The 23,589-nt window shown below is 47.0% G+C and overlaps 1 protein-coding gene across 1 annotated transcript in view; it reads right to left on the bottom strand.

The window, feature by feature from the left end:
• Positions 1-7,754: 7,754 nt before the first annotated feature.
• The window catches only part of LOC144500602 (myosin light chain kinase, smooth muscle-like), an 86,062-nt gene continuing 70,227 nt past the window's right edge, over positions 7,755-23,589 (bottom strand). Inside the window, exons 12-17 of the mRNA XM_078223783.1 lie at positions 23,409-23,532; positions 20,945-21,097; positions 15,582-15,702; positions 13,201-13,297; positions 10,330-10,467; positions 7,755-9,547 (exon numbers count right to left, since the gene is read on the bottom strand). Of these exons, the coding sequence (XP_078079909.1) occupies positions 9,321-9,547; positions 10,330-10,467; positions 13,201-13,297; positions 15,582-15,702; positions 20,945-21,097; positions 23,409-23,532 (860 nt within the window). The 3' untranslated portion in view covers positions 7,755-9,320. The remainder of the gene's footprint in view (positions 9,548-10,329; positions 10,468-13,200; positions 13,298-15,581; positions 15,703-20,944; positions 21,098-23,408; positions 23,533-23,589) is intronic.

Here is a 23,589-nt window from a genome sequence, read left to right as displayed (position 1 = left end):
GGGGGAAACCGGAGCACCCGGAGGAAACCCACACACACAGAGAACATGTAAACTCCACAGAGACAGTGATCCGAGGCCAGAATTGAACCCAGGTCCCTGGCGCTGTGAGGCAGCAGTGCTAACCACTGTGCCATGTGAGTTGAAGGTGCTAGGCTTTATAAATAGAGGAATAGAGTACCAAGGCATGAAAGCGATTATAAACCCTTTTAAACATAGGTTCTGCCTCAGAATTAGCCTGGACTTTCACTGTGTCAGGATGATTTGAGACCCCTTTAGAAATAATTGCCGTTTCATGATTCCGGGGTTCCCAATCGCATTACCAAATTTTATGAATGGCTTTAAAATATCTGCCCCCTGCATACTGCCTTGGCCGATTCCATTGTGAAGAGAGGTATGTCTACTCCTCCCCAATTTTCTTGGAAACACGCCAGGTTTTAAGGGAGTCGTGAACCACAAGAAACAATCTTTTAAAAGGTAAGTTTAAAATGTGCACCTCCTCATACCAAGGTGTGTCCCCGTCACCCGTGGCCCCTCTTGCCAAGGTAAGATATCCAACTATGCCTAGGCCCCCTCCTGCCCATTCACCCACAATGCACTGTATGGAAGCAAGAAACTCCAAAAGGATGTGTAAAAAAAAATCCACATAATTAAAAATTATTTTTACTGCAGTCCAATAAAAATACCCATCAAGACCCTTTAAAGCTTCAATAGCAGAAAGTGCAAGCACTTGAAGCCTCTGTTTTGAATAAATGCACATTGTAAAATTGATAGCATAAATCAGAGAACCAAAACTGTCAATAATCAATAAAGCTCAGGTGTTTCAGTACTCGAATGGATTTCTGAGCTCTCAGCCAAGCACCCGGATCAACATGTATCGTTTACACAGACAAAAAGTTACAATTTTCTGGATAAAGGCTAGGTCCTGCTCCAAAATTCAATAGGATGCAATTGATACTAGTTGCAAACTGCACAGACTCCCAACCTAATAACCTTCTTCAATAGTTTTACAAATAAGGCATTGATTTCCTTCACTTCGAGTCCAAGAATTTTGTGAAATGAGCCTAAGAACCGAATGTGAATCCAATCCAGACTCCGGCGCTGGAAATCCCTCCCATCAATTCCAAAGATCCTCTGGAGAGAAGGTTGGGAATTGGTTCTGGATAGAAAGCAACAATGCAGGGCACTCCTTGGAACTCAGTATGAATTGCAATTAGATGACGAATAAAGCCCATGGACACTTATAGAATAAATGATGAGAGAAATAAACTAGTGCATGCGCTTGGCATTAAGGCACATTAGGGGTGATGAGGTGTAGGGAACTTTTAATTTGTATCAAATACATCAAATTCCAGATTGATGCTGGCAATGGCAATCAATAAGAGGAGAAAGGTCACATCCTCCACTTGACAACCAATGTGGAAATAATTCTTCCATCCCCAAAGGAAATTAAACTTCAGTTACGATGTGTATTTGTTGCGATGCTCCTTATTCCCAAGAAACCTGGTCTCATCTCCCAAATATTGGGCCAGTTGCTGGTGCCGAGTACAGAATACTGGATGAAAGAACTTGCAACTGAGTAAAAGGGAGCTCTTCAACTGATTATACTGCAGCCCTGGATAGACGGCACGGTAGCACAGTGGTTAGCCTCACTGAACCAGGAATCCGGGTTCGGTTTCCGGCTTGGGTCACCGTCTGTGCGGAGTCTGCACATTCTCCCCATATCTGCGTGGGTTTCCTCCGGGTGCTCCGGTTTCCTCCCACAGTCTGAGAGACATGCTGGTTAGGTGCATTGCCCCGAATAGGCACCCAACTGTGGCGACGAGGGGAATTTCACAATAACTTCATTGCAGTGTTAATGTAAGTCTTACTTGTGATTAATAAATAAACTTTAAAGTGCGCAACAAACATTAAATCAATAAAAACCAGTCAGTATTTAGCATACTTGGACTGCTGACCTCTTCTGGACATGCCTACAACGTCCAGAGGAGCTGATCTGGTCAAAGTGACCATAAGGGTTCATATGGAATACCCTTGTGAATGGCCCATATTATAATGCCAATTACTACCACAAATATACAGCTAACTAATTGGGTGGCACAGTGGTACAGTGGTTAGCACTGCTGTCTCACAGCGCCAGGGACCCGGGTTCGATTCCCAGCTTGGGCCACCGTACGGAGCTTGCATGTTCTCCCTGTGTGTGGGTTTCCTCTGGTGCTCCAGTTTCCTCCCAAACTCCAAAGATTCTCCCTCACGCTGGAATTTTACCGTCCCACCCGCCACGGGAATCGGAGCGGGTGAGGGGCGGACGATGGAAAGGTCCATTGAACTCCGGCGGGATTTTACGGTTTTGGGACGAGTGAGGCCGTAAAATCCCCGCCCAACATGTAGCCGAACATGCGCCGGGGTGTGGCGACTAGGGGACTTCATTGCAGTGTTAATGTAAGCCTACTTGTGACACAAATAAACCTAAATGTGTTGTCCTCTAGGTGGCTTCAGTTATACTGTGATATGCTCCATGAAGAACAGTAGCAATCAGATCTGAAAAATGATTTGATGTAATGCAAAATTACAAGCCTGATGAGTAACGTTACAGTAAGACAGGAAGCAAAGCATTGCCCTCTATTAATCAATAATCCAAGCTCATTAATAGGCTGACAGTATCAATAAATTAGGTGGTAGCTATTGGCAGCAAACTTGACCTGGAATCGATGAGTATGAGTGATTCTCATTCTAGTTAAGAATTGCAAGTACCTTTCCGTAAAATTTAAAACTGGGAAACAGAATTAAAATTCACAATGTAACCCACTGAACTGATTAATATATCACAATCTACCAGATAGAAACCTTGATTGGACCGCTTCTGCATCAAACTATTATATATCATAAGGTTCATGTCCAAACCATGTTTCCGCCCAAGCTATCCATTACCCTTTCAGTGGTGTGGCCAAACCTTGTCTTTTACGATGCTTCGCAAACTTAAGCAGGAAATAGTTTGTTTTAATCAGAAGTAATTTGTGACACTTCCTTAAACACACAATGAGGTAGGAAAGCTCATTCTTGTACAACGCACAAAGTTTAACCAATGGTTACCTTGCAACCCATGGTTTGATTCTGAAAACTATCGCATTGCAATGTCAACCTGCACCTCAAAAGACAGGTTATTACTTGAATGGATGTAAATTGAGAGAGCTGGATACTCAGTGAGACCTTGGTGCCCTCGTGTATCAGTCGCTGAAAGTAAGTGCGCAGGTACAGCAGGCAGTAAGAAAGGCAAATGCAGCGTCTTACTGCCTCCTGTACCTGCGCATAATGCAGCTTTATGGAATATGAAGGCAAATGTAGCTTCATAGAATCTTAGTTAGGCCGCACTTGGAATATAGTGTTCAATTCTGGTCGCCACACTACCAGAAGGATGTGGAGGCTTTGGAGAGGGTACAGAAAAGATTTACCAGGATGTTGCCTGGCATGGGGGGCATTAGCTATAAGGAGAGTTTGGAGAAACTTAGTTTGTCCTCACTGGAGCGACGGAGGTTGAGGGGAGCCTGACAGAAGTGTACAAGATTATGAGAGGCATGGACAGAGTGGATAGTCAGAAGCTTTTTCCCAGGGTGGAAGAGTCAATTACTAGGGGGCACAGGTTTAAGGAGTGAGGGGCAAGGTTTAAAGGAGATGTACGAGGCAGATTTTTTGCACAGTGAGTAATGGGTACCTGGAACTTGTTGCCGGGGGAGGTCGTGGAAGCAGATACAGTAGTGACTTTTAAGGGGCGTCTTGACAAGTACATGAATAGGATGGGAATAGAGGGATATGGTTCCCGGTAGGGTAGGGGGTTTTAGTTAAGTCGGGCAGCATGGTCAGTGCAGGCTTGGAAGGCCGAAGGGTCTATTCCTGTGCTGTAATGTTCTTTATTCTTTGTATGTTGGCCTTCATAGCGAGAGGATTTGAATTTAGGGGTAGGGATGTTTTGCTGCAATTGTATTCGGTGTTGGTGAGGCCACACCCGGAGTATTGTGTGCAGTTTTGGTGTCCTTATCTGAGGAAGGATATCCTTGCTATAGAGGGAGTGCAGCGAAGGTTTACCAGGCTGATTGCTGGGATGTCAGGTCCGTCAAATGAAGCGAGACTAAGTCGGTTAGGATTATATTCAAAGAAGTTTAGAAGAGTGAGAGGGGATCTCATAGACACTTATAAAATTCTAACAGGGTTAGACAAGGTAGATTCAGAAAGCATGTTCCCAATGGTGGAGAGGTCCAGAACTTGGGGTCATAGTTTCAGGATAAGGGGTAAACCTTTCAGAATTGAGGTGAGGAGAAATTTCTTCAGCCAGAGAGTGGTGAATGTGTGGAATTCACTACCATAGAAAGTACTTGAGGCCAAAACGTTGTCTGATTTTGAGAAGATATTAGATATAGCTCTTGAGGCTAAAGGGATCAGGGGATATGGGAGGTAGGGGGGAAATCAGGATATTGAATTCAATGATCAGCCATGATCAAAATGAATGGTGGAGTAGGCTCGAAGGGCCGAATGGCCTACTCCTGCTTCTAGTTTCTACATTTCTAAAACGTAATACAATTAGATTATCTTTGCATGAAGTGTATCAATGTTCTCTATCAAAACTGGAACGAATGTGCCTTAATGCAGGTTCAGGTGAAGAAAACCCATTGAATCTTCTGAATTTCCTTGTTCCAAACAACCTTTGCAATGAATACTAAATAAAAACAAAGCCTACATTGATCAAGCTATATTGGCCAACAGCATGGTGGGTATATGTTGCTCTACAGAGTCACCTTGTGCCTGGACTCTGCAATTGCACTGTGACAGTTAACACAATGAGGGTGATTCTGAGCTGGCACTTTCCGTCTGCAGAAACAGAGGCGCATGCTCAAAATCTGGAGGTTTCTGCAATTCCTGCCGGCGAGTTTCCAATCTTACCGGCCCCTTACTGGTAGAGTGGTGTGAGAAAGCTCATTTTAATATATTAGCATGACATTAGTGAGCACTCTCTCCACACTTCCCCCTTGACCTGATACTGAGTGGGTACCAGCATGGTGGCATGCTGGCGCCATTTACAGTGGTTCTCCATGCCAACCAGAGCCTGATGGGGAATGGGCGGAGGGGGGTGTAATTCATTCAGATTTGACTGTAGCCCAGGAGCGGATGAACGAGCAGCAGATGCAGGCGATGGGCGATATGGGGGTGGAATGCCGACTCCGACTGTGGAGGTGGGGAGGAGGGGTGTGAGCGGGGTTAGGGTTGGGTGGGGTGGAGGGAGAGTGGTGGTGGTGGTGGGTGGGGGTAGGGGCGAGACGGTGGCGTAGGAGGTAGAGGGATGCCGACTTGGATTGCTGAGACCTCCATGGTGGGCTGTGGGGTATGCGTTTTCAGGTTCTGATCGGAACGCCCTTTAAAGATGGCACCCTGATCTCAGTGTAGCCGGCTATGCCGGCGTGTTGAGCCCCCACCCTCAACCCGTCCACCACCCAACCCCCCCACCCATATGATGGCGTGAAACGCATCCCCTTCATTCTTTTCCGCAATTTCTCTGGAGAGAAACACGCCAGAAACAACACGCTGCCATTTTTTGGTAAGATTCCCCCCAACAGAACGGAATAGGAAATGTTCAGTTTTCAAACATCAATACAAAATTTGAACCAAAATGCGACACAAAGTAATAAAGGATATGATGGAAAGCGTGTGCGGGTGCACAAGATTTTCAACAATATATAGAGCTATTAACATTGATATTCCAACATGCCGCAGTATTTTCAGTGTAAGATAATGAGGGTGTACATTGGATCACCAATGAGCATGTTTCCCTAATCTCAGAGACAACACAGGCCTTTCTATATTAGTCAGGCACAGTAGGTTTTAACAATCACATTAGAAGGTTTAACACATGTTTTGCGTCATGTCTAAAGGGTACATTATATAAATTCATTTTATAATGCACAGATATTAATGAGGGAGTCAGGCATACAATTGACTAAAATTGTGAACTTTGGCCTTTCCTTTAACCTTGGTGGCACGGTGGCACAGTGGCTAACACTGCTGCCTCACAGCGCCAGGGACCCGGGTTCGATTCCCAGCGTGACTGACTGTCTGTGCGGAGTCTGCACTTTCTCCCCGTGTCTGCGTGGGTTTCCTCCGGGCACCCCGGTTTCCTCCCACAGTCCGAAAGACGTGCTGGTTGGGTGCATTGGCCATGCCAAATTCTCCCTCAGTCTACCGGAACAGGCGTCGGAGTGTGGCAACTAGGGGATTTTCACAATAATGGTGACTGTACCAGAACCTTACTGGCTATCAGGTGTTGTAATATTTACAATTTCTGAAAGAGTCGAGAATAAAATAGTGACAATTTTTACATGTTGAAAACATGATTTCTTAACTAACACATCAAAAACGCTTCATTGTGAAATACTACTTCAACTCAACTTATCATTTACACAGTTTAAAGTTAATGTCACAAGTAAGCTTACATTAACACTGCAATGAAGTTATTGTGAAAATCCCCTAGTCGCCACACTCCGGCGCCTGTTCGGGTACACTGAGGGAGAATTTGGCATGGCCAATGCACCTAACCAGCACGTCTTTTGGACTGTGGGAGGAAACCGGGGCACCCGGAGGAAACCCACGCAGACACGGGGAGAATATGCAGACTCCACAGACAGACAGTCAGTCACACTGGGAATCGAACCCAGGTCCCTGGCGCTGTGAGGCAGCAGTGCTAACCACTGTGCCACCGTGCCGCCAAGGTTAAAGGAAAGGTCAAAGTTCACCATTTTAGTCAAATGAGTTTTAATAAATGATTGGTTCAACTAAGAAAAAAAACACAGCTTTCATTATTGGAAATGCGTCGCAGTTCAAAATGAAAGATTACAAGATGTAATTCAAAATTTTTCTGGGGGTGGGGGTTGGTGGAGGACACACAGGTGGTGGAGGCTTACATGAACAGTGCTTCAATGCAAGAGAACTGGAATCAAACAATGGAGGAGTGATACTGGGAGGTTGCATCATGTAGATGGCACCAACATTCAGAGAAAGGATAGAATCCCAATAACCATACAAGTTCTCTACACCAACCAGGTTCTCTGAGATGAGGGATAAAGAAACGTCAATAAAAACACAAAACGCTGGGCAAACACGATGCTGTCAGACCTGCTGAGGACAGAAACTGAGTTAAGGGTGGAATTCTCCCATCCCGTCTGCCACGGGAATCGAAGTGGGCGGGACAAGGACCATGCAAAGGTCCATTGACCTCAGGTGGGATTTTCTGGCCTTGGGACGAGTGAGGCCGGAAATTCCTGCCGAAGATTTCAGACCCAAATGATCCTTCTACAGGCAAAATGTTAACTCTGTTTTTCTCTTTCCACAGACACTGCCAATTCTGCTGAGTTTACCCAGCGTTTTCTGTTTTTATTTCAGATTTCCAGCATCCACAGTATCTGTTTTACAGAAAGAGAAGTTAACTGACTTACTTCAGTTTTGAAGTGTTGCCTGTGGCTGATCTTTTCCCTGAAGTACCCGGCCATGTACTGCACATACCAAGACTCCAGCTTATCTGAAACACTGCTGGTGTCTATGGTGGAAGGTTCAAAGCTCAAACTCTAATTGCTCAGATAGATAGGCTGTGTACCACTTAATGCTCGTTCTGGTGTAGGATGTGACAGAGAGCGTAACCAGGCCACAAGATTTACCACCGCACATCGTTGAGGTGCTGACGATAACATCACTGTGAAAGTTTCAGCACTTTCTTTGAGTTTAAAGTTTATTTATTATCACAAGTAGGCTTACATTAACATTGCAATGAAGTTACAGTGAAAATCCCCTAATCGCCACACTGTTGGGTACACTGGGGGAGAATTTAGCATGGCCAACGCACCTAACCAGCACGTCGTTCAAAATATGGGAGGAAACCAGAGCACCCGGAGGAAACCCACGCAGACATGGGGAGAATGTGCAGACTCCGCACAGACAGTGAACCAAGCTGGGAATCTAAACCGGGTCCCTAGCTCTGAGGCAGCAATGCTAACCACTGTGCCACCCATATCTGGGGTAAAGTAGGAAGATTCTTGCAAACATTCACTGTCCTTGGGCAATATTGTAATTGAACCTCTTATTCTCACATGGCTGAAACGTACTCTATAGCGTCTATCGCCCAGAGAACGGGAGCTTAGAATGCCTGCTAAAGGCAACCATCAACAAGGGAGCATTGGGTATTACTCCCTCTTGCTAGCTCAGTCTCCACACACTGCCTCTCAACTCACCCTGGCTGAGATTAGGAATAAATTTTATTGGAACTCAAATCTGATTCGATCCACCCAATAAAAAGACTCAGACAAAAAAAATAAAATTCCCTTTTGTAAATGGCAAATCCTATCCTTCGGACCATTTCAGGAAGCGATTTCTGTCCTCCGTGACATTCAGCTACACGTAAAGTTAGATCATTATGTGATCCTGCTTAACAATTCTTTACAATGTTTTTGTTAACTGCTAGAAGTGTGACTCCAAATGTTTAATCAAACTGCTTTCTCCTGCAAATCACAACAGTGGGTCAGTTGCCCCAAGAAACAGACAAATGAGAAGGTTAGAATATACAGTGCAGAAGGAGGCCATTTGGTCCATGGAGTCAGCACTGACAACAATCCCACCCAGGTCCTATCTCCATAACCCCACGTATTTACCCTCCTAATCCCCCTGACACAGAGGAGCAATTTATCATGGCCAATCAACTTAACCCGCACATCTTTGGACTGAGAAGGGAAACCAGAGCACCCGGAGGAAACCCGTGCAGACACAGGGAGAACGTGCAAACTCCACACGGTGACCCAAGGCCGGAATTGAACCTGGGACCCTGGCACTCTGAGGCAGCAGTGCTAACCACTGTGCTACCATGCCGCCATTAGTCAAAGTCAAAGTCTAGAAAATAACAGAACCCTTTGGTTACTCTAAATGGGCTCGGTGTTGGAGATTAGAGGTCCCTTTATAGTCCATCTTCATTACAATGACTATCCATTCAGAAAGAATCAAGAACTCCAAACCCAGAGAAATGCGACCTTCAACACTGGGAGAATTTTTCTCAGAGAATGGCTTACTCTATGGTGCATGGCTGCAGAATAGTCAATATTGATCAGTGTCTTTCCGATGATTATTCTGGAGTCTCATTTCCAATGGCAATTCCAAATAGTAGAATTCAGCTTCTGGTCTCCATTATCTAAGATCAATGTCCCTCACCAGATTTGCTCAATGTCTCTATTTCCATTGTCATATTGAGGGCTGGGCTCCAGGGGATAAACGTACGGATTGCTTGTTAGCTAACATTTCTAACTGCGTTGGATTACATCCAGTGAATAGACAGTCAGGGTGGCTGAACAAGTCTGCTCCCCCAGTGGATTCATCGCCTTGCATGTATAAAGCCCAGAGTCCGTTTGCGTGAGATCTGTAATAATTAGCGAGCAGCTCCCGTCCTCTTGATAGTTGATCTGGAAGCGCGATGACTCGGTGAGCGGATCCTCATTTTTATACCAAATCACTTCAGGGTCAGGGTAACCTGAAACAGGGCAGAAAAAGGCAAGGAATGACAAGAGCCTCCAAAGGAACCCTCTATAAGACTATAAGGTATAGGAGCAGAATTAGGCCATTCAGCCCGTCGAGTCTGCTCCGCTATTCAATCATGGCTCATTAAGTTTCTCAACCCCATTCTGCCACCTTTTCCCCATAACCTTTGATCACCTTACCAATCAAGAACCTATCTATCGCTGTCTTGAAGACACTCAATGGTCTGGCCTTCACAGCCTTCTGTGGCAATGAATTCCACAGATTCACCACCCTCTGGCTGAAGAAATTCCTCTTCATCTCAGTTCTACGTGGTCGTCCGTTTATTCTGAGGCTGTGCCCCCGGATCCTAGTCTGCGTTCCTGAGGAAAGTGCAAGATAAGGGGAGGCAATGGCCTCGTAGTATTATCGCTGGACTATTAATCTAGAAACTCAGCTAATGTTCTGGGGGTCTGAGTCCAAATCCCACCAGGGCAGATGGTGGAATTTGAATTCAATAAAACAAAATCTAATGACCATGAAATCATTGTTGATTGTCGGAAAAACCCATCTGGTTCACTAATGCACTTTAGGGAAGGAAATCTGCCGTCCTTACCCGGTCTGGCCTACATGTGACTCCAGAGCCACAGCAATGTGGTTGACTCTCAACTGCCCTCTGAAATGGCCTCGCAAGCCATTCGACTGTATCCAGGGATGGACAACAAATGCTGGCCAGCCAGCGATGTTCCATGTCCCATGAATGAATTAAGGTTGGCTAACACTCCCAGCAGTGCTCACCTTCAACGTGACACTGTAGACAGGATGCACTACCTTCCACCTCCTCCAAATCCTCCAAAGCTTTGCTGAAAAATGGCTTCCTCTGAATTTGCTCATCCAAGGAAGAGAGAACCTCCTGGTGCTCATCCTGACTCAGAACTGGAAAAGGATAAGAAAGTAGAACATGATAGTTAACATCCACTGTGCAGCCACTGAGAAGAACCACAATGGACGCCTGTCTGCAGCTGACTGAGGGGTGCAAACACTTCCTTGCCACAAATTCCATGGTTGTCACTTAGTGTCACATAAAATAAATTCCAGCTCGGAGCCTTTTCCCTGCGGGTGGGGATGATTGGTGAGTGATTGGGAGCTGGAACTCTGGCCACTTCCTACCCCATGGGCATGAAAATCAAACGGTGGCTCCCTCACAGGCTTAGTGTGGTCCAGAGCAGGAATCACTCATTGCTATATGTCTCAGCTACCCAGCTGAGTTGCTGGCAGGAATTTTCCTCTTGTCCTTGTTATTGCCCAGGGGTAGATGGTAGCATTGTGACAATGTCACTGGACTAGTAGCACAGAGACGCAGGCTAATGCTCTGGGGACATGGGTTCAAATCTCACCATGGCAGCTGGTGGAATTTAAATTCAATTCATAACATTTGGAATTGAAAGCTAGTCTCAGTAATAGCAAATAGCAAATCAACATTGATTGCTGCAAAAAAGCCATTTGGTTCATTAATGTCCTGCATGGACGAAAATCCGCTATCCTTAGCTGGTCTGGCCCACATCCTCAGATAGTCTGGCCAGATCCACAGAAATTTGTGGTCGACCCTTCAATGCCCTGCAAAATGTCCCAGTAAGTCATTTAGTTCAAGGACAAATTAGGATTTTGTCAGCGATGCCCACATCCCAAAGAATATTTAAAAATTTAAGAGAAAGACTTTAGCAACAAGGAAGATAGTTGAAGAGCAAACAAAGTAGATTTTTTTTTATTCATTCAAGGCAAAGCCAACATTGCCCATCTCCAATTGCCCTTGAAAAGGTGGTGGTGAGCTGCCTTCTTGAACCGCTGCAGTCCATGTGACGTAGGTACACCCACAGTGCTATTTAAGGAGGGATTCCAGGATTTTGACCCAATGGCAGTGAAGGAATGGTGATATATTTCCAAAACAGGATGGTGAGTAGCTTGGAGGGGAAACTCCGGGTAGTGGCTGATGCGCGTTATCACACACGAGGCTTGAGATGCTCAAGGAAATAAAGGCTTTTATTTACTATTACAACGAAGCTACCATGTATAGTACACGATCCCAGACTGAGGGGTCCCAGACAGAGCAGTGACCTTTATACCTCTCCCAGGAGGCGGAGCCCGACTGGGATGTACCATAATAACTATAATACAGGTGTAACAGCCCAACCTTAACCCCAACAGCAACAAGTAGAACAACCCATCCCTAACCCCAACAGCAACATATATACATACTCATAGTACTGGCCAGACCCTGGCTCAGTACTACCTAGTGGGAACCAACGATGGTTCACCACAGTGGCATTCCCAGATATCCGCTGCCCTTCTAGATGGTAGTGGTCATGGATTTGGAAAGTACTGCCTAAGGAACCTTGGTGAGTTCCTGCAGTGCATTTTGTAGCTGGTACACACTACTGTCACTGTGTGGGGGTGGAGGGAGTGAATGTTTGTGGATGGGGTGCCAATCAAGTGGGCTGCTTTGCCCTGGGGATGGCGTCAGGTTTCTTGAGATATTAGATCACATCAAAATTATAGACCAGAAAAGGAAAAGTAAGGTAGAGGATTGTTTTGGGCCATTAAAATGCCAGGAACCTTTAACTCTTTGATGAATGGAAAACCCAGTGTGTGAGATAACTATTAAAAGACTTCTAAAGAACAACAATGAACAGACAGAACAGGGGAATGGACACGTCAACAAAAGATAAATAGGACAGAGCCAGTTTTATTAAAAACTGCTTAAAATTGAGAATGAGTGTTGCTATTGGGAGGAGAGGGGATGTGAAAGACAAAAGGCAGTGTTACTTTGGCAGAAACCAATGACCTCCCCACATTATAACAGTCTGAACAATCCACACTCAAAACCATGTCGGCTGCGAATACTCCAGAGGAAATTACTGAACACTTTAGTTGATTGCTGAATAATAATCTTAGTACCAGTTTCTATGGATGTCAGCTCCACTCAAGGTTATAGCTAGTATTAGGGTTATTTTCCAAAACATGGGTAAACAATTCAACTGAAGTGAAGGCTGAGTGAAGGATCTGTCAATTTTCACCATTTATCCGGACTGATCAGTTATTAGTATCCTTTTATTGCGAAGAAATGTTTTCGCAAGAGGGCCACTGGGCCAACACATGCTTCAGGAGAAGGTGGCACAGTGGTTAGCACTACTGCCTCACAGCGCCAGGGACCCAGGTTCGATTCCCGGTTTGTCTGTGCGGAGTCTGCACGTTCTCCCAGTGTCTGCGTGGGTTTCCTCCGGGTGCTCCGGTTTCCTCCCGCAGTCCAAAGATGGGCTGGTTAGGTGGATTGGCTGTGCGAAATTACCCTTTGGTGTCCAAAGATGTGTAGGTTAGGTGAATTGGCCATGGTAAATGTCTGGGGTGATGGGGATAGGGTGGGGAAAGGGCCTGGGTAAGATGCTCTGTCGGAGAGTTGGTGTAGTCTCAATGCGCCGAATGCACTATAGTGATTCCATGATTCGATGACAAGTAGCTATTGATCTAGACGATGACTTAAAGGGACTTGTATTCATATTGGAATATAAATGGAGAGGGAAAAGTAAGGGAATCAGAGCAGATGGCTCCACCAAGGCAGCAGCTCCACAGTTACACTGGACTGAATAGCGGTCCTTTCTATGAATGGCTTACCATTTTTATCCTGAGATGTGGGTGCAGATTCTGCATTGTCCGCTTTGTTCAATGGCAAGGCTAGTCTCTTGACTGCGAGAAGCGCCTTCCCCGCTTTCTAAAATGAAAAGAAGGGAAGAAATATCCATTTAAAACTTGTAAATCAATGCCCAATCACTGCAGTGGGGGCGGGGGACACGACTGAGACAAAATCAAATCAAAGAGCACAGGGTGTGGCCATTCAGCCCATCACATTTGGGTGGGTTTTCTGAAAGAGCTACCAATTACTTTCTCAGTGTTAGGGGCAGCATTGATTTAATAACATTTAAACTCAGGAGGCATCCTATGCCAGAGTTGATTTTATTCAAGCAAAGGGCTGGATTTAAATTTGATTGAAATTTTGGAGTTTCAGGAGTGCCTGCTGTAGGTGAGACTTTTAAATTACTTTTCAACATGAGCCAGGGATGCCCAGTCGATGCTGGTAATGTGCTTGCTGCTGCACTGAAATCGGGTGGTTCAAAGTGTTTCGAGGATGCTGAGTATTATTTAAATTGAATTTACACAGGGTTTGTTTTGTACCGAGTGACTTATTTTATCTTGCAAGCTATTTCAGCTAGAAAGGCACGATGCTGCACATACATGGTATGATATTTAAAAACATAGAAACTAGAAGCAGAAGTAGGCCATTCGGCCCTTCGAGCCTCCTCCACCATTCATTTCGATCATGGCTGATCATCGAATTCAACATTCTGATCCCCCTCCCCTTTCCCCCCTCCATATCCCTTTAGTCCCAAGGGCTATATCTAATTTCTTCTTGAAATCTACTTGTACACTGTATCTTCTGGGTGAGAAGAAACCTAACTCCAGCTTTAACGTGGATTCCTCTAGGAATCCATAATTCACATTAAAATGGTTCACTTAGACTTGCAAGTTCCAGGAATGCAACCACAACGTAAAACGCATCGTACAGCATAGAAACAAGCCCTCTGGCATAACAGCTCCATGCTACGTGGGGAGATGGTGGCATAGTGGTAATGTTACTGGGCTAGTAGTCCAGAGGCTCAGGCTAATGCTTCTGGGGAATGGGCTCAAATCCCACCATGGCAGCTGGTGGAATTTAAATGCAGTTAACGATTTTGGAATTGAAAGCTTGTCTCAATGATGGCGACCATGAAACTATCAATTGTTGTGAAAACCCACCTGGTTCACTAATGTCCTTTAGGGAAGGAAATCTGCCGTCGTTACCTGCTCGGGCCTACATGTGACTCCAGAAAAACAGCAATATGGCTGACTCTTAACTGCCTCCTTTACTCTACAATGGCCTAGCAAGCTACCCAGTTCAAGACCAGCTGGTGATGGGCAACACATGCCAACCTTTCCAGCAATGCCCACATCCCATGAAAGAATAGATGCAGCTGTGCTCATCCTCCTGGGTAACTCTGCCTCAAATACTCCTCGTGGTAACGAGTTCCACATTTGCATCATTCTCTCAGCACCAAGATTCCTATTATTTATTGGTGACCATCGTATACTCAACTTCCCAACAATCTCACAAGTGCAAACTTCCGGCCAGATTTTAACTCACTCAAAACTGACTCACTTAAACAAAGATCGGACCTATCTGTGTCTATCAAATCTCTTCACAATTTTGAAGACTTCCATCCGATCACCTCAGTCTTCTTTCTAGAGAAACACGCCTCACGGTATTCAGTTTCACATGACAGCTATGGTTCTAGACACATCCTCATCTAGAACTGTGCAAAGTCAATGGTGTATATTCAATATTCTTGACAAAATACAGCAAAACATGAAACACGACTGCGGCAATTAATTTCATATTTAAGATGAACTGGGCCTTGTATCAGTTCAAGGAGCGACCAGCTGGCCAGCACGGCACAATACACCAGCTACAGAGCCGTCACAGGAAGCCTTCTCGCAGCACACTTCTCCCACCTACCCCTGTCCCCGCCTCCACTTCCTCAGCTGTCCCTCAGGTCAAAGCAACCACCAGAAGGATGCATCAAAGCATCTCCCCCCGTCAGGAAGAAGATACAAAAGTCTGAGGTCACGTACCAACCGACTCAAGAACAGCTTCTTCCCTGCTGCTGTCAGACTTTTGAATGGATCTACCTCGCACTAAGTTGATCTTTCTCGACACCTAGCTACGACTGTAACATTGTATTCTGCATTCTCTCCTTTCCTTCTCTGTGAATGGTATGCTTTGTCTGTAAAGCACGCAAGAAACAACACTGTATACTAATATATGTGACAATAATAAATCAAATCAAATCAAATCCTTCTCCGACCTCACCGCATTCCAGGGAATGCCTTGTTATTTGGGGGCACATCATACTCTGTGAGTAGAAGGGAAGCACTTTTTAATTTAGTGGTCAGGTTCTTACCCTCCATTTCTGCTTCGCTAGGAAACGTCTCATTCTCTCCTTCGACAGTGTCTTGGCACCTCCTTGCTCTGTGCTCTGTAGCCACGGATGTTTGAGGCAGCCGCTGCAGGTTAATCGTTTCCTAAATGCAGAATGAGATAATAAAGACACGCATTTCTTTAACCATAACTGTCAGGGTAGGGCACAACCTTAGATAGAATCATAGAATCCTACAGTGCAGGAGGAGGCCATTCAGCCCATCGAGTCTGCACCGACCACAATCCCACCCAGCCCCTATCCCCATAAGTCCCACAGTCCAAAGATGTGTCTCCCACAGTCCAAAGATGTGCAGGTTAGGTTGATTGGTTAAGCTAAAATTGCCCCTTAGTGTCAGGAAGATTAGCAGGGCAAATAGGTGAGGTTACAGGGATTGGGCCTGGGTGGGATCATTGTCAGTGCAGGCTCGATGGGCCAAATGGCCCCCTCCTGCTCTGTAGGGATTCTATGATTCTTAAATCATCATATTTTTGGGCGGCACGGTAGCACAGTGGTTAGCACTGCTGCTTCACAGCTTCAGGGACCTGGGTTCGATTCCCGGCTTGGGTCACTGTCTGTGTGGAGTTTGCACATTCTCCTTGTGTCTGCGTGGGTTTCCTCCGGGTGCTCCGGTTTCCTCCCACAGTCCAAAGATGTGCGGGTTAGGTTAATTGGCCATGCTAAATTGCCCCTTAGTGTCCCGGGATGCGTAGATTAGAGGGATTAGCAGGTAAATATGTAGGGATATGGGGGTAGGGCCTGGGTGGGATCGTGGTCGGTGCAGACTCGATGGGCCGAGTGGCCTCTTTCTGCACTGTAGGGTTTCTATGATTTCTATGATAACCCCGTACACTTAACCTAGCTAATCCCCTTGACACTAAGGGGCAATTTAGCATGGCCAATCCACCTAACCCACACATCTTTGGACCTTCAGCCATTACAAAGCACTCTCTCCCCACCCAGAGTGTAACGTACCCAAGTTTTCTGACTAAATGGAATGAGAAGGAACAGTAAAGCCATGAGCACAATGCAAGGAAGGAAAGAAGAGTTAAGTTAGTGGGCAAGAATGTAGAAGCTGGAATACAATGTGCGGAATTGTAAAGTTTCCCAATTTGGTAGGAAAGTGGAATATTTTGTACATGGCGAGAGACTGGAAACATGAATCATATCACGTTAACACGCATAGACAGCAACCAGTACAACAATTTGTTCCGATAAAGCACTAGACAGGGTCATTGTGAACACAGAGACACATCGGGAGGTAGCAGGGATGGTCACCAAAGCTTGATCAAAAGAAGTAGATTTTAGGGAGTATCTTAAAGGAGGAAAGAGAAGTAGAGGGTTGACAAGGTTTAGGAAGGGGATGCCAGAGCTCAGGCCACTGAAGTCAAGGCCACAAAGGCCTTAAGGCCTCGAGGTTAAAATCAGGCTGTTCATGAGGCTAGAATTACAGAGAACTCAGAGGGTGTGGGGCTGAAGAGATTACAAAGATAGGGAGGGTGAGGCCATGGAGTGATTTGAAAACTAGCAAGAGAATTATGACATCAAGGTGCTGCTTAGTCCAATTCCAATTTTCTTCTCACACCTAATGATGCACTAAGCCAGACCTTTGTCTGTTTCCAAAGCTAGTAATTCCTGGATAAGGTTGTTAGTCTGTCACCAGGGGCTTATAGCTTGAGGGGCTCCACTCTGCATCAAACATGGCTGATCAGGGGTCTTTCCTACTCTTACCACCAGCTATTGGTGAGTTTGGAAGGATTTTGCAGGTTGACACTCACCCCCTTGGCCTTGAAGTGCTGCGATGGGACTCATACCCAGAGCTTCTCACTCAGAGGCAGAGCACTACTCACTGTGCCACAAGACCTCCTTGTTGCTTAGTCAGGAGCCAATATAGGCCAGGGGGCACAGCGATAATAGGCAAATGGGACTTGGAGAGTTTGGATGATGGTTTACAGAGAGTAGAATGTTGGAGATTGGCCAGGAGTGCACTGGAATAGTCAAACTTAGAAATAACAAAGGCATGAAAAAGGTGCTTCAGCAGCTGATGAGCTGAGAGTGATGTGGGTGATGGTGGGGACGTGGAAATAGTCTGGCAGAGAAGTGTGTTTGGAAGCTTTCTCAGAGTCAAATACGACACCAAAGTTGCATGGAGTCTGGTTCAGTCTCGGACAGTTGGCAGCGAGAGGGACGGAGCCAATGACTAGGCAGTGAAGCTTGCAGCAGGGGCTTCTCAGTGTGTATTTGGAGGTAATTTCTGTTACCCATAACCTGGACAGCAGATAAGAACTCTGATCATTTAAAGACACTGAATGGGTCAAGAGAGGTGGTGGGGAAGTCACAGAATCCCCACAGTGCAGAAGGAGGCCATTCGGCCTAACAAGCCTGCACCAACAACAATCCCACCCAGGTCCTATCCCTGTACCACACATATTTACCCTGCTAATCCCCCTGACACTAAGGGACAATTTAGCATGGTCAATCAATGTAACTTGCACATCTTTGAACTGTGGGAGGAAATCCACGCAGACACAGGGAGAAGGTGCAGACTCTGCACAGTCACCCGAGTGTATGTCAGTGGAACTTTAAGAGTTTGTTATAGATCATGTTCTTTGTAGCTCTCATTGTTGCCGGGCTGTCTGTAGGAGGCCTTTTATTGCTCCTTCAGCAGTTTAAATGGGGTTTGTTTATGTTTACTCTGGGATTGGTTTTATGGTCCTGCATTGTTAGGAGGAAGGTCATGGGCTCTGGTAATTGTTTTATTCTTCCTAGGGAATTCAAAGTTTCATTTTCTGTTTTTGGCTGGCAGCAGTGTAGTGTTTAGTTTAGAAGGGAGTTTAGAAGGGACATCAGACTGAAAGCAATGTCTCTCTCTCGCTCCCTCCCTGGGTTTTGGAAGTTCTGCTGGTTAGCTGAAGGCAAGTCTTCTTGCCTTCCTGCAGTAGAAAATCTGCTGTTGGTAGCCTGATGTTCTGGCAAGCTGTTCTGACTTCAAACTGTTCTGACTGTATCAAGAGAACTGCAGCATTCATCTAAAGGACTGTGGATCAAAGTCAAAATCAGTCTGGGCTTATCTCCAATTCACTCTCTCTTCCCTGAGCAGGAGATAAAGTAGCCTGTACTGCAACCATCTTAATGATTTGACCCTTGCTCGAAGTGTCCCTCACCCTGCACCCCCCACCCTTAGCCCAATCCACCCCTCACCCGGCACCCCCCCACCCTCACACCCAATCCACCTTTCACCCTGCACCCCCTATCCTCAACCCCAATCCATCCCTCACCCCCAATCCACCCCTCACCCCCAATCCACCCCTCACCCTGTACCCCCCACCCTTAGCCCAATCCACCTCCCGTCCTGCATCCCCACCCTCACACCAATCCACCTCAACCCTCATTTCCACCCCCACACCCCCCTTAACCCTCACCATATTTTACCCCATAATTGACCTCAGTGTCTTTCAGAAAGCGGACAGTAGATGGATTGGGGATGGGGGTGAGGGGTGGATTGAGGGTGAGGGTGGAGGTGCAGGATGAGGGGTGGATTGGGGATGGGGGTGCAGGGTGAGGGTGGGCGGTGCAGGTGAGGGGTGGATTGAGCTAAGGGTGGGGGGTGCAGGGTGAGGGGTGGATTGAGGGTGAGGGGTGGATTGGGGGTGAGTGGGGGGTGAGGGTTGGATTGAGGGTGGGGGGTGCAGGGTGAGGGGTGGATTGGGGGTGAGGGGTGGATTGGGGGTGAGGGGTGGATTGGGGGTGAGGGGTGGATTGGGGGTGAGGGGTGGATTGGGGGTGAGGGGTGGATTGGGGGTGAGGGGTGGATTGGGGGTGAGGGGTGGATTGGGAGTGAGGGGTGGATTGGGAGTGAGGGGTGGATTGGGGGTGAGGGGTGGATTGGGGGTGAGGGGTGGATTGGGGGTGAGGGGTGGATTGGGGGTGAGGGGTGGATTGGGGGTGAGGGGTGGATTGGGGGTGAGGGGTGGATTGGGGGTGAGGGGTGGATTGGGGGTGAGGGGTGGATTGGGGGTGAGGGGTGGATTGGGGGTGAGGGGTGGATTGGGGGTGAGGGGTGGATTGGGGGTGAGGGGTGGATTGGGGGTGAGGGGTGGATTGGGGGTGAGGGGTGGATTGGGGGTGAGGGGTGGATTGGGGGTGAGGGGTGGATTGGGGGTGAGGGGTGGATTGGGGGTGAGGGGTGGATTGGGGGTGAGGGGTGGATTGGGGGTGAGGGGTGGATTGGGGGTGAGGGGTGGATTGGGGGTGAGGGGTGGATTGGGGGTGAGGGGTGGATTGGGGGTGAGGGGTGGATTGGGGGTGAGGGGTGGATTGGGGGTGAGGGGTGGATTGGGGGTGAGGGGTGGATTGGGGGTGAGGGGTGGATTGGGGGTGAGGGGTGGATTGGGGGTGAGGGGTGGATTGGGGGTGAGGGGTGGATTGAGGGTGCAGGGTGGGGGGTGCAGGGTGAGGGGTGGATTGGGGGTGGGGGTGCAGGGTAAGGGGTGGATTGGGGGATGAGGGTAGGGGGTTTGAGAAAGCTGAAGAGAAACCACTCCAGAGATGTGCGGGTTAGGTTGATTGGCCATGCTGGATTGCCCCTTAGTGTCGGGGGGCTAGCTAGGGTGAATGCATGGGGATAGGGCCTGGATGGGATTGTGGTCAGTGCAGACTCGATCGGCCAAATGGCCTCCCTTTGTACTGTAGGGATTCACGGTAGCACAGTGGTTAGCACTGCTGCTTCACAGCTCCAGAGACCTGGGTTCGATTCCCGGCTTGGGTCACTGTCTGTGTGGAGTTTGCACATTCTCTTCGTGTCTGCGTGGGTTTCCTCCGGGTGCTCCGGTTTCCTCCCACAGTCCAAAGATGTGCGGGTTAGGTTGATTGGCCAGGTTAAAATTGCCCTTAGTGTCCTGGGATGCGTAGGTTAGAGGGATTAGTGGGTAAATATGTAGGGATATGGGGGTAGGGTCTGAGTGGGATTGTGGTCGGTGCAGACTCGATGGGCCGAATGACCTTCCTCTGTGCTGTAGGGTTTCTAAGATTCTAAGAGGCAACTAGATAGATACATGAATAGGCAGGAAATAGGGATATGGACCACACACAGGCAAGAAAATATTAGAGAGGCATCTGTGTCGGCACAAACTTGGGCCGAAGGGCCTGTTCCCGTGCTGTACTTTTCTTTGTTCTTTGTTACCTACAGCACTGAATTCTACCCATACTTTCCAAAACCATTGGCAAGACCACACCATCAGCATTCATGAAGTTAGATCTTGAAGAGATGAGATACAAGAGATGATCATTCCTTGGAATAGGATACAGAGTTGAAAACCATTGCTGCTCAGGTTAAAAGGTTTCCTTACCTCATATCCTTCTGTAACAAACAGCTGATGAAACGTTTTGCATTTTCGGAGATCTCAGTAAACGCTTCCTCGTCGAATTCCCAAGAAACAGCAGTGACATTAGTCAAGGTCTCAGTGTCACTGTCTCCTTGGAATGGAGATAATCCACTCAGCCTGTAATGGTACAGGGTTCAGATACAACATTAGGACATCTTGAAGCACTTGGCAACCAATGAAGTACTTGTGATGTGTGGTTGCTAGTGCAATGTAGGAAAAAAAAATCACTGATCAGAAACTGAACTGGACCAGCCATGTGAATACTGTGGCTGCAAGAGCAGGTCCGAGGCTAGGAATTCTATGTTGAGAAACTCACCTCCTGACTCCACAAACCCTGTCTACCATCTTCAAGACACAAGTCAGGAGTGTGGTGGAATACTCTTGCCCTTGCCTGGAGAGAGTGTAGCTCAAGCACTCAAAGAAGCTCAACACTATCCAGGACATTGGGGCCTGCATGAGCCCCATCCATCACCTTAACCATTCACCCCCCCCCCCGCCCCCCCCACTCCAGCGCTGACACTCAGTGGCTGCATCATCAGCAGGATGTCCGGCAAGGTTTATTTCAACAGCCCCTCCCAAACCCCAGACCTCCAACACCTGGAGAAACAAGGACAGCAGGCACACGGGAACGCCACCAGCACTTGTTCCCGGTTCAAATACCACTCCAGGAAAGAAAACCAAGGCTGACACTCGAGCACAATACTGAGGGGAGTGCTGCAGTGTTAGAGGTTCAGGCTTCCAGATCAGAGATCTAGGCTCCCACTGCCTGTTGGTAAATGTAAAAGATCCTGCAACACTAATTCAAAGACAAGCAGAGCGAGTTATCCGGCCAATCAACATCACAAAAGCTGATTGTCTGGTCATTATCACATTGCTGTTTGTGGGATCTTGCTGTGCACAATTGGCTGCCACATTTCCTACATTCCATAATGATGACACTAGGGAATTTTCACAGTAACTTTATTGCAGTGTTAACATAAGCTGACTTGTGACTAATAAATAGACTTTACTTCACAATAAGTACTTTATTGATGAAGCAGGCTTTGAGACAATCAGCTGGTTGTGAAAGCACTAGATAAATGCAAGTTGTTTTTTTCTGCCACCCCACCCTCGCCCAAAGTTCTACCCCATTCCATCTTGGAAATATATTCCTTCATTATTACTGGGTCAAAGTCAAGACACGCCACCTGACAGCATTGTGCCAGCACCCTCACCACACAGACTGAGAGAAGTTCACCAGCACTTTCTCAAGAACAATTAGGGATGGGCAATAAATGTTGGCTTTGCCAACGATGCCCAATCCCATGAACAAATAGGCAAGCTCCCACAAGCAGGAATGCCATACTGGGCAGAATCTATCATGCAGTGGTAAGCACTGCTGCCTCACAGCTCCAGGAACCCAGGTTCAATTCCCGGCTTTGGTCACTGTCTGTGTGGAGTCTGCATGTTCTCCCTGTGACTGCGTGGGTTTCCTCCCACAGTTCGAAAGATGTGCTTGTTAGGTGCACTGGCCATGCCAAATTCTCCCTCAGTGTACCCAAACAGGCGCCGGAGTTTGGCAACTAGGGGATTTTCACAGTAACTTCATTGCAGTGTTGATGTAAGCCTACTGGTGACACTAATAAATAAAGTTTAAAGATTGTGTTGCCTCTCCATTCCTTTTCACTGATCTTAGTCTGAACCTGCACATTTCTCACTCTGACCAACTCCCTCTGCCCACAACCTCCCCCCACCCCCCCGGGCCAATGTGTGGGGGACTAATTTACTTTTAGTGATGCTGATTGAGGAATAAACATGTTCAGGCATCATGACAAACTCCCTTTCTCTTCTTTGCAAGGGTGGCATGGAATTAACTGCAAGAACAGAGACAATACAGTTGTAACATCTCATCTGAAAGACGGGTACCTCTGGCAGTGCAGCACTCTCTGCAGTACTGCACTGGGGCACCAGCTTAGACTGTGAGCTCGAGTCTCTTGAGTGGGACTGGTGTCGGAATCAGGAATTTGAGTGTGCTGCAGCTGACATCTGGGCAGGTGGAGAGCAAGGGCTCCACCGAGATTACAGCAGCCAGGCGCCTCAGCCCCAAACTCAAAATCGGAACTGGAGATTTCACCCAGGTACCACATCAATGCTGACACTGAGGGCCTGATTTTAACCCACTCAAAACCCATTCATTTACACAGAGTTTAAATCGAGTATCTGAACTCAGGAGTTGACCCAAGCCCAGGACCAACATCCCTCCCCATAAGGATTGAACATTCAAATGGCACTTAAACATCCAGGAGAAAGGATTGAGGCCTTGAGAAGAACGATAAGGAGAGAACACAGACAAAAAACAAAAAATGCAATGCAGCTGACAGTAAATGGATAGTGACACTGCTTTGTAAATGGATTGAATCTTCATTCTGCAAAGACTTTATTCACTCACAGGATGTAACAGATAACTCCAATGCTCCAAGTATCTGTGGTGTATCCTATTGGGTCATAATTGATAACTTCCGGGGCAACAAACTCTGGTGTTCCAAACATGACTTTCACTGATCCATTACAATCTGCAGAGAGAGAGAGGTGAGGAAAGGCAATGTCAGAGAAGCCGGCAGTACCGTACA

The sequence above is a fragment of the Mustelus asterias genome, chromosome 11 (assembly GCF_964213995.1).
Source record: "Mustelus asterias chromosome 11, sMusAst1.hap1.1, whole genome shotgun sequence".
Classification (NCBI taxonomy): Eukaryota; Metazoa; Chordata; class Chondrichthyes; order Carcharhiniformes; family Triakidae; genus Mustelus; species Mustelus asterias.
The sequence above is the reverse complement of the archived record's forward strand: the minus strand, read 5'-3'. Positions and strand labels throughout refer to the sequence as shown.